This window comes from Nanorana parkeri, unplaced genomic scaffold (assembly GCF_000935625.1).
Source record: "Nanorana parkeri isolate BGI_ZX_2015 unplaced genomic scaffold, ASM93562v1 scaffold1617, whole genome shotgun sequence".
Lineage (NCBI taxonomy): Eukaryota > Metazoa > Chordata > Amphibia > Anura > Dicroglossidae > Nanorana > Nanorana parkeri.
The window spans coordinates 257079-268445 of NW_017307885.1; the positions used below are offsets into that span (position 1 = coordinate 257079).

The window sequence follows — 11367 nt, forward strand, 5'->3', positions numbered from 1 at the left end:
GGAATTTAGGAAAATGGAATTACCCCCACCATTCTGCTCCCTCTCCCCCCTTCCGCTTCTCTTACTTTTGCGATGTGCGATCTGTCCCCCCTAAACAGCATCACAGCCCTTGCTTGCAATGCTCGTGCTTGCAAATGGCGAGCATTCATTGGTCAGTGTGGTCTGACCAATGAGAAGCACTTCTGACCGTGCTGACCAATGAATGCTCACCATTTGTAAACGTAATGTGAAATACCTACCGCAGGGCTGGGATGCTGTTTACGGACCGTACACTGGTAGCCGCGGAGGGGAAGCAGCGGTAGTTCAAAGGTAAGACCATCAGAAGGGAGAGTGGGGGCAATTTAGATTTTCCCAAATTTGCCTGGGAAAGTGGAATTACCCTTTTTGAAGAGTATATAAACCCAAATGTCTTTTTAGTTTTGAAATGAGTAGTGAAAAGTTTGAACCACTGGCAGGTTTGCAATGCTTTATTCCCTTGGTATTTGTCATGGTGACCATTGTCACCAGTAGAGAAAGTAAAAGGAAATCCAAAATTTTACAGTTGTAACCGGAATCGAAGGTAGAGCTTTCAATGGTGACATCTGTTCACAAATATAACTATTTAAGAGGTGACTTCCCATCTCTTTAAAGAATTTGCCCTATAAGAGGAAGTGAAAGAAAATTTCCCTTAAAGGAGACAGTAAGCAAAAAAAACCCAACAAGGGCTTGGCCATTGCCTCCTTAAACAATGTTTAGGCTTTAGACACATTTGAATGGTGATCATACACATAAGGAAATATGAACAGTCAGACATTTCATATGATCTTTTGTTCCAAAAGGATCATTTAATGGAAAGGATTGGTCGGGTTGCGTTTGGTTAAATGTTATCAAACAATTATATTGATATGTGTAAGTCCAATATTAGGTTCCCACGAGCCCTACAAGCAGCTCTTTCTGCAAAACATCTGAATAGAACATGTTCCCACTGAAATACTGCACTGTGCTGATGAAAACTAAACCCATTTAGTCAGTTTCTGAATGGTATGATTCTTTCATTGAGAAGGTCCTTTTTATCAAACGATTATTTTAACCCCTTCATGACTGAGCTTGTTTTTAGTTTCTGTTCGTAAATGACTGACACACTTTTAAAGGCCAGTATTAGGTTCTAACAAGAAGCAGTGCTTGCTGCAAACTATCTGAATAGGAGGACGTGTTCCCACTGAAATACTGCATTGTGCTCAGCATTCCCTGCCCCTTTGTCACATATAGCTGCAGGGCAGGGGAATGCGCCTCTCCGCAACTTATTGGGTCGGGAAGAAGGGGTGGCAGTATTGAGCAGGCTTGAGCGAACTCAGGCAAATTGGGATCACAATTTATCATGGAACCTTCTGAATGCATAACAAATATTGTGTTCCTTTTGATAGATTACGGTTCCTGTTGTACATCTCCCTCCAAATATCTCCAGTCGGAAGTTATATCCAGGAGACCAAGGTTGGTACTAGTAGATTTTCTGTGTGGGGTGTGCACAATATCATTAGTTCTTCCCCCTTCCCTTCTTTTTTCCCTAAATGCATTTTTTGGCATTTAAAAATGTTAAGCATCTTTAAGATAGGCATTCCGATCAGGTCTGCCTGACAGTGTCTGTCTATGGGCAGCCAGATCTAAATGGACGTCCGTCTGTTTACATCCAATTACCCCCCAACCCCCAGGTCCGGAAAACCAAACGGAACAGAGTTCCATTTTGGCGGACCTAATCGTGGTGAATCAGGGTGATTGACTCCCCATAGACCTAACGTGTCTAGTAAGTTCAGTTTTTTCCTCCATCGCAAGATGGAAGACAAAACTGGATGGACACGGATGTCACAATGGTGACATCAGTTCTGAACTGCTCCGATCAGCACGGGATCCGTGCATGGATTCCCTGTTGATCGGAACTGAGAGGCGTCCATGTGAAGGGGCCTTAAACTCCAGTTTCCACTGCTTTGACCAAACATCAGCAATGACAAATTCTGCCATGTTAAAAATAGGAAATAAACCCTATTGCACAGCTTTGTGTCATCAGCAAAAAGGCATACCTTGCCCACCAAACCCTCAGTTACCATATTTTTCACTCCATAAGACGCACTTTTTTTTCCCCCAAAAAGGCGGGCAAAAATGTCTGTGCGTCTTATGGAGCGAATGTGTGAGAGCTGAGGCGGCGGGGCTGACAGTGGAATTCCTATCGCCTGATGCCTGGGACATGCAGTTTCGGGCGCCGGGCGCGTCGTTTCTTTATACATTTAGCCCTGCTCTGGACAAGCAGAGCTAAATGTATAGTGTGGAGCTGCTTCTCGTTTTCATACAAGTGATCTAATTAGATCACTTGTATGAAAGGAGCAGTGGCGATCCTGTGCGCAAAGCCGTGGTTTTCGGGGTCCTCTGGGGGACCCGTGACCACGGCATAGGAGCTCACCATAGAGCCCGTAGAGCAGACGAAGAACGTCCGTTCTTCGTCTGCTCTGTGTGATTACTGAGACCATGGCGCACAGCGTCACAGCCCCACCAGGAAGTACACAGAACCCTACCCTCCCTAGGTGCCTCTTATGGTCAGGTGCGCCCTATGGAGCGAAAAATTCGGTATATTACCAGATTAAATACAACAGGACCTAAGGCAGAGCCTTGTGGCACACCACTAGGGACTTGTTTCTGTTCTAAATGAATCCCGTTTACAGCTACTCTAATATCTATCCTTTTGTCCAAGTGCGTATCCACTGAACCACCAAGGGTTAAGTCCTACTTTATACAACTTTTTATGATATTATGTGGAACTGTATCAAATGTTTGCTGACATCAAAGTAGGCTATATCCACAGCACTTCCCTGGCCCAAAACATTTGTGATATAGTAAAAAAAAAAAAAATTATCAATTTATTTTATGATTTTGCTGTTTTGGGTTGAGCAAGTTGTGTGTTTTTTAAATGATCATTGATCCAGGTTAGGAATTCTGAGGTCATGCCATCTCTCTAGGTCAGTGACTTAGAAAGCAAGGCAACTAGCATATTCCCAAGAACATCAGCAATAGAAGTCTACATATTTCTCTCCATATAGTGATCCTTTAAATAAGGTTTATGATTGGGTTAAAACAATTTGTTTTTGTTTCTGTATACAGCATTGGATCTCCAAAACTTAGCAGTCTTCATGAGGTGCCGGAAGTCCCACCAAAAGGTATTTTATAAAAATTGCTGCCTCATGTTTGTTACAAATCATTTTATGCACTTATACTTAGTTGATTATATGACTTTGTACTTAAAGCTGAAATCCCGGCACAAAAAAATGTCATTAAAATATTTTCCCCTAATAGCTACAACGGATATAAATCCACTTTCTTTCTTTCTTGTCCGTTGAGGGACATAGAAAGTCTTTTCTTAGGTAGGACATTTATTTTTAAAAGGGAATAGAGTTACCAAAGGGCATCATCATTAAAGTTAACCTGTGCCCAGTGTACCTGGTGCACACTAATGTATTTACACATTCTGAACAAGCAGTAAAAGCACTTTAAAACAATCCCTCAATCGTCTCCGTATTTATAAGCATTGTGAATAAATTAATTTACAAAGTTCACAACACAGGCATTGAAATCTTGGCTCTTTCTTTTTTACTTTCTGCTTTACCAGAATCTTGGCAGCCTGCCACCATCTAATGTAAACAACTAGCGGGTTAGAAACCAGCTGAAACCCTTCTCTAGTTTTCACTTCTTGTGATCTCTGAGAATAAATAACATCACCTCAAACGCAGCTAGAGAGGCCACAAATTGTTTACTGTGTATTAGGAATATGTACATCGTTTAATACTATAGTTTGGGCACAGGTACACTTTAAGGTATGCCCAGGGTAACATGATGTCTAGAGTCAGCCATGACCATATGTGATGTGTTACTGGTCCCCTCTTCCCAGTTGATTATAGGACAGAAGGATTTTCAAAAGCAGGAAACCAAAGATCTGCCCAGACCAGCACGTCTCCAGCATCATCTGTGCAGGAATTGTACCGCGTGCCAACGCCCACCCAAGAGCCTCCTCAGCCAATGCCACGGAGGATGAGTCTGGTGAGAATTATGTGTTCCTTGTTTCTGTGATGACTAAAATGAAAATCTTTGTGTTGTTGCCATTACTATTATTATGTAATTGTTTGCAGATACTTTTTTTTTTTTAGATAAACAGTAAAAAATAGTAAGTTGACACCTTTTTTTTCTACCTGACAAGTGCACTGGACCCTCTAGAATTAGATTCCTTCTCCTTAGTCATCGTTTGACTGCAGCAGTTTGAGGTATCCAAGCTCCACGATAGGGACCTCATTGCATCAGATGGTCCACCAAATAGTACATCATCATAAACCCACCAAACAGTACATCATTATATACCCATATTTATTAAAACATGCCTGGAAATCAAGGCTTTTGCTGGAGCTTTTACTAGAAATTACCAGAACTCTTCCCACCGGTTGGTTACTTGGCCCCTACTTTGGGAAAACTATTTTGAAGCAGAAGCATCCAGTCAGTGTCTGAATTCTGACCTTCTGTATTTTTTAGAATTACCACTAAGGGGGTTATTTTGGAAGGAAGATTGTCTTTAAAGTATAGATCTACTTCTCTCAGGGACCCCACGGTGCCTATATTTCCCTTTTAGAATTGCTCTCTTTTGCACCAATCAATTCCACCACTTTTTAAAAATCCCAGTAGTTCTGGTACTCATTTCCTCCCTGAATGTAGCATTTGGGGCTGAGCAACCTTCCTTCAGGCCCCCGTGCTGTCACCTGAAGCAACCTTCCTTCAGGAGAGGGAGTACCATTTAGTGTAAAGTTGCTGACAATTGGCAGGGAATTTGTTGGGGTGGGGGGTCTGAGTAATGGAAAGTAGGCTAAACACCTTGCGAATTTCAGGCAGTTCTTGACGAACTGGCCAAACTTTGCACAGTGGGTGCCCCTGACGTCACCCTTCGATCAGCTGATCAAAGGAGTAGGTTGGAAAATCTTGTCCAAACTGAGCTAGCAGCCAGACAATGCAAAACTGCAGGTTATTCCTCCATCAACGCTCATAAGATGTTTTTTCTTAATTAAGCCAGCAGGTTGAACAAAGAAAATATAATTGTGTATACTCAGGTTTAGTATAAAGCTGGCCTTACACTGCTCAAATTTTGTCTGAGACCTGCAGTGCAGTTTTTGCCCCCCTTGGGATCCACAACCCTCCCCAGTCCAAACACCCACCCACTTTTGTTGAGGGATCCGGCCAGAAAAGTCTTGGCCAGTCAGCTGCAGTCATTGTTCACGTATTCTGACAGCGGGCACCCACCACTATAACAATACAGTAGCCCAGCAATGGGAGGATTAGAGCATTTTTTTCTTCATGTTGAGACCCCAGTTTATGGCCAACTTAAAAACTGGAGGGTGCCTCGAATAGGGTGAGGGGATAGGTTAGAATTTTTTTGGTACATCAAGAGAGCCAGTACGAGAGATTGTCTGTTTTGGTAATTGGTCAACATTGACCATGTGCTTTATATACTCCTTTCCTGCTGGGCTGTATTCTGTAGCTGAGGGGTTCCTCTTGTGCTTATTCTGATGCAACCCGGGTAAGGCAGAAGCTTTGTTTTCTGGATGTAGCTTTGTGCCCATTTGTTGGGGATACCGGAGGAGAAAGTGTACAGTTATATTCTCAAAGTCCATATTAGCAGGAGGCTCGTCATAAATCGGAGAGTCTAGAGAGGGCTCATCATAGATGGGTGGTGGAGATCCATACTGGGGAGATTAGGGCTGTAATTTACCTGTAGGAGTCCTTTGTGGAGAGCTATACAGATCCTAGAGAGTGCAGCCAGCATCATTGCTGAATGATAGTGTTTAAAAATCCATTACAATAAAGGGCGTGGACTGGAACAAAGATAAGGGGAGCAATAAAGCACAATCTCTGGGCTTCTAGAAAAAACAGCATGCATATAATGAGAAAGCAAGACATGTACTGTATGAAAAACAATCAACAATCATATTTTTGTATACATTTGATCTTTTAAAAGACTATAAATCACTGTAAAATGTCTAAAGATGTGTTCCTTGTGTTTTCTTTTAAAGAGTAAACCGAGGCTCAGACGGGTGAAGGCTTTGTTTGACTGCACAGCTGATAGAGAAGATGAGCTCACATTTAGCATAGGAGAGATTATTGTAATCACAGAAGAGGAGGATGACAACTGGTGGGTGAGTATCTAAGCATGATTTCCCATAGATAACCTCATTACATAAGCACCTTGAAACAACATAGACGCATATGACAAAATAGGCGCACAGTCAGATTTGGCACAGTAGCATTTGGCATGGTGATTTGGCTGATATGGTAAGTACAGCATTTTAGGCATAAAGGTTATGATTAGGCTATAGGCCTCATACACATAGACGCACAGAGCCGAACAGTGTGCATGTTTGTGCAGAACCCTGCGGGCAGGAGTGATAGCTGTTGCTCGCAGTCGCCTCTACAATTAAATGACGGGATGCGACTGCACACTGGTAAACACGGATCCAAACGTGTACATCCATGCAGGTATGGATGCATGCCCCTTGACATAGAAGTTTGCATCCAAGGGTGTTCATCTGTACCAGCACAGATGTACCAGTTCAGATTGAAGTTCAGGTGACAATGCAGGAGCGCAGTAGGGAGCCAGTTGTCACCTCATAACAGAAAGTGCCGGAACAAGGAGTGTCATGGTAGGATCATTAGGCATTTCTTTACCGAATAGTGCAGATTTTCAGAAGAACGGCTGCATGGTCCGTGTCCACCATTTATTGACCCCTGGTTTAGAGTGACTCTAAGGTTAGTATTTTAGACGTTAATTATGGGGTAAGGAGTTTAAATGTTAGCTTAAGAGTGAAGTGCTTAAGTGCTGGGGGTTACATTTCAGGGTTATGTTAAAGGTGAAGTATTATGAGGAGGTTAAGGATTCATTTTAGGGGTAGGATCAGGGGGTAGGCAACCTCGGCACTCCAACTGTACTACAAGTCCCTTGAGGCATTGCAAGACTCTGACAGCCACAGGCATGACTCCCACAGGCAGAAGCATGATGGCATTTGTAATTTCACCATACCTGCTGAGGTTCTTATCCCTGGGTTATATTAAGTTTCAGGGCTCTGGTGAGGTTGTTAGGGTTAAGTTACGGTTAGGAGTCAGGGCACTTGGGGTGCTTCCTGTTTTTTTTCAAGCATAGAAGCTCCTGTAGCAAACAACTTCATCATTCCTAAAAGCGATGTACCACAAAGTGGCTGCTGCAAAGTCTAACTAACTCATAATTTCCTTTTATTTTTTTCTAGAGTGGCTACATTGATGGTCAACTGCATAGAAGAGGAGTTTTCCCAGCATCCTTTGTGCACATTTTAACTGATTAGGAAGCACCATCTCAAGGACATGACATGAGCCAAAATACGACAAAACCTGAGGCTGAGGTCGTCAGATAAAAAAAAAGTTCAGACTTGGTTGTATATAATGTTGGCCGTTGCGCCTTTCTATGGACCACTCAATGGCCTGGTAGTGTAAGAGCAGATGGCACAAATATGGCAAAAGGACCAATTCCAACTGCTTCGACTGTCCTGGTCAATGGCCTTCTAGTAATCAAGGGACCACACCATCACTGCCAAATCTGTGACTCTCCAATCTGTGTAATGTGAGAGATAAAAAGGGGTTAATAGACATGCATTTTATGCTTGTGCTGTGCCTTGTAATGCATATAGCTTTGTGTCATTTTTACAGATATAATCCTATTATTGTGTCAGCTTAGCTGCAAAAGTACAATCTATACAGCGCACAACTTGGGGCAGTTGTGTCCACAGTAACAGCAGGAATAAAGAGAAGACACAGTTCTGGTAAGAAGCCCTGTAGTATTTTATGGACATGGCACAGCCGTATTCACAAATGGCATTTTTGGAAATTGTTTTCAGCGGAACAAGCAATATGTAAAAGCTGCATTAGGAGAGATGATCTTGAAGGAGTATTTCTATGGGGAGCTAAAACTTACCCCATACTGGAGACTGTACTACATAGTAAATGGGTGTCACACCCTCCACCAACATCTCCCGTTTCATGGAAACAAGATTCGATTTTACTCACATTGCCACCTACAGGGCAGACTTGGTATCACATCCCTGTTGGCACTCAATGATTGGACTTCAAGTGTAAAGTATGGCCAAAAAATATATAGTTTTATTTCTTCACCTGATCTGTACTGTCATAGACGCCCCTCTAGCAGCTTTCTCTGCCTTCAATCATTTTGTTCCTGAGCTGAAAGAACACCTCTCAGCATCCCTTTAGATGTACCTGGAGCCAGTCATCTGATCAGCCGACTGCACAGCTAGTCTGCAGCACCCAGTGGCCAGCAAAGAAAAGCAGGTACATCTGAAGGGATCCCGAGATGTGTTCTTTCCTATATTTCTTTTGAAATGGATCCAAGGCAGAATGCTGTGATGTATACAGGAATCTACCAGACCCTTCCACCAAACTTGGAGCAAAGACCAGCAGAAAGTCCCAGTGATGATAATTGAAGATTGTTAATTCCACATTGATCAGGGAGGTCGTGAGAACAATGGTAGGTATTACATGCACTACATTTTAGCTTGAACGATCTTTGCCCTCTAAGTGAATGATTGGGCTTGACTAGTAGACATCTTCATGTGTCGTCTGAGGTTGGTGACCAACAATAAATGCGAACAAGTCTACCCAACTGTTCATCCATTACGGTTCTCTGATCTGACCTGTGCACACACATTGACACACGGTCATTGGAAAAAGTCAGAAATGTAAATATTACAATTATTTATACTTGTCTATAGGCACATCTTATAACATAACCTGTGAGTTGAACCAACGTAGCTGTTATCTCTGTCCTTTCCCATAATCCTCTGTTGCCAACCGTTCGATCCCCCTGGCCCCCTCCCCCCAACTGACTTCAAAGCACAATCCCATCACTCCACACAGTCCCTCCAAAGAGTGGGGAAGGGTTAGAATAATATTACAGGACATTTTTAAAGAAATTAATACAAGTAGACATTGAATTGTACTTGTCAGGAAATTTCATTTGAAGAGTTTAGCTTTATTTTTTTCCCAGTGCCAAATGATTAAAGGGTAAGTCTGCACAAAGACAACATTTAAGTCCGGATCTGAATCGGGTGATTCACATATGTTGCCTCACAAAATAGCTACCTAAATCTCCTGATGACTATGCAGAAGATTTTTCTGCATCTGGGTTCCCAGCTCCGCCCACTTAAAGTGGACCTGAACCTGAAGTGAAGATTTGCTCTTAGCATCTAAAGAGTTTAGCTGTGCCTAAGCAGTACCCTGAAAAATGAGACCCTTTGCCTTGAATTTCTCCTAAAAACAATAGTGCACCTTTTGTGTCTAGGTACTCCTGTTCTGTAGCCATATAACTGTATGTCTGCATTGTGAGGTCATTGTGAGCAGTCTCTGATTGCTAGTCTAACACGAGGAAGCAAAGCCCTGCTCCTCTACCAAGATGGCTGCCTCCACATAGATGCACAGTGCAGGACAAGACATAGTAAGTCCATAATGAAGAAAAGATTAGCTGCAGGGAGACCACAGACAATACTGGTGACTAGTCCTATGCCCCCCCGTTTTCCTTTTTGGCACAGCTTCCACAGGACAGGTCCTCTTTAACACGCCTGTCACAAGTGAAGTTCCAGTCTCCCTGTTTTATTTTACATTATAGAAGATGTAGCAGGAAAACTCATACTCCATGTGGTGGTGGTGGGGGGGAATGTGTAGATTGTAGTACCACTGGAGTCCTCAAGAGATATAAGATAAAATTATAATGATAGGCAATTACAGCAGAGCCAGTAAGTTTGGTAATAATTCTACACACTAGCCAGTATTCCCAGTGCACACCCCCGAACAAGTTAAACCACACCCCAAACCATTCAGTATTCAAAGATTACAATAAAATCTAAACCACACCCCAAATTTTTCACTATCCACATAGATTATAATGTAAACCACGCTCAAAACCATTCACCATCCACAGATTTTATCAAATGTAAACCACACCCCCAAACCATTCACCATCCACAGATTATAATAAACTCTCCTATCAATGACAAAACTCTGCTCAGGTCGAGTAAAGGAGTCCAACTCTAGTCGTCATTTTTTTTTTCCATTTTGAATGGAAGGGGAAAGTCTTAGAACTTTAACTTTTTTTTTTAATCCCGTCCATATCCCCATTGGAGAGATCACCGGTCACTTCCTGTGGACGGTAACTAAAGGGAAAGCTCCGCAGGGAGGACACACATAAAACATGACGAAAGTTCTAACCTTTCACCTTTGGCTGGACGTGGGCTCTAATCTTCCTTTTGTTAAAAAAGTTTCATGATGTGTGAACTGGAATACCATATTTTTCCTTTCTTTTTTTACCGTGTTCTAAGAGGATGAAAGCTCAACAAAACTGTGATGCCCCATTTTCTGCAGTGCCCTGCACTTGCTGTATATAGAACCTTATAAATAATAATAGTTCATGTAATATATATATATATATCTCTCTATTTATGCAAAAATGTTTAACTTGCCAAGAAAACAAAATAAAAATATACTAATGATTGTATCAACATATGTGTTGTTTGATTTTTTTGTTATGTATCAATTGTACTAATGATTTTATCAACAAATGTGTTGGGGTTTGATTTTTTTGGTTCTTTTATTGCTACTTTTCAGATTACCCTCTTTGTGTCTTATGCCGAGTTCACATAGCCAGCAAGGGGGGTGGTAAAACCATGCGGCTGATGTGCGGTTTTACAGCTGCCCAGGCACCCCCTGCCGCAGCCAGGATCCTTTGTAACGTGGCGCAGCAAAATATATACAGCTTGTCCAACGCAACTTTTGGAATGAATGGGTCCGCACTGTGACCACGTGGGTACGCAGTTGTGGCCCGATATGTCACTAGACAGTCCCATTGGCATTAAAACACAAATCCTTGCATTCAATAGTTGGCGGTATTGTCTCCTGAACGCTGGGCAGCTGCTGCTCTGCCACCCTCTGAAAAGTGATCCACTGCAGATTGTTTTTTAGAGGGTGGTGGAGACAGCGGCCCGCCTGAACAAAACCTTATAGAGAAATGATTCTATATTTGCAATGTGAGCTGTTGCTGTAAAGCTTATTTGAAGGTAATTTTCATGCGAGTCCCCAGTGTAGCTGCATTAAGTCCGGTATTCTCCTCATCGATTTTAATATGCAGATTCAGGCCCCGTTCACCCCAGGGCGGTTCGGTCGCACGGATTTGTTTGCGCTGAACCGCTGACATGAACAATCCCATACATTTCTATGGTGACCGTTCATGCCGTCGCGCGGCTCCACATGATCCGAATCGCCTGCCTTCCAAAATGC

General features: G+C 42.5%; 1 protein-coding gene across 5 annotated transcripts in view; it reads left to right on the plus strand.

Annotated features, from left to right (window-relative positions):
• The window catches only part of LOC108799051 (arf-GAP with SH3 domain, ANK repeat and PH domain-containing protein 1-like), a 130599-nt gene extending 122678 nt beyond the window's left edge, over positions 1-7921 (plus strand). For all 5 annotated transcript variants that reach the window (XM_018570865.1, XM_018570868.1, XM_018570867.1 and 2 more), the window contains 5 exons: positions 1404-1470; positions 3127-3182; positions 3911-4059; positions 6072-6194; positions 7299-7921. In XM_018570865.1, coding sequence (XP_018426367.1) covers positions 1404-1470; positions 3127-3182; positions 3911-4059; positions 6072-6194; positions 7299-7373 — 470 coding nt within the window. In that variant the 3' untranslated portion in view covers positions 7374-7921. The remainder of the gene's footprint in view (positions 1-1403; positions 1471-3126; positions 3183-3910; positions 4060-6071; positions 6195-7298) is intronic.
• Positions 7922-11367: the final 3446 nt, after the last annotated feature.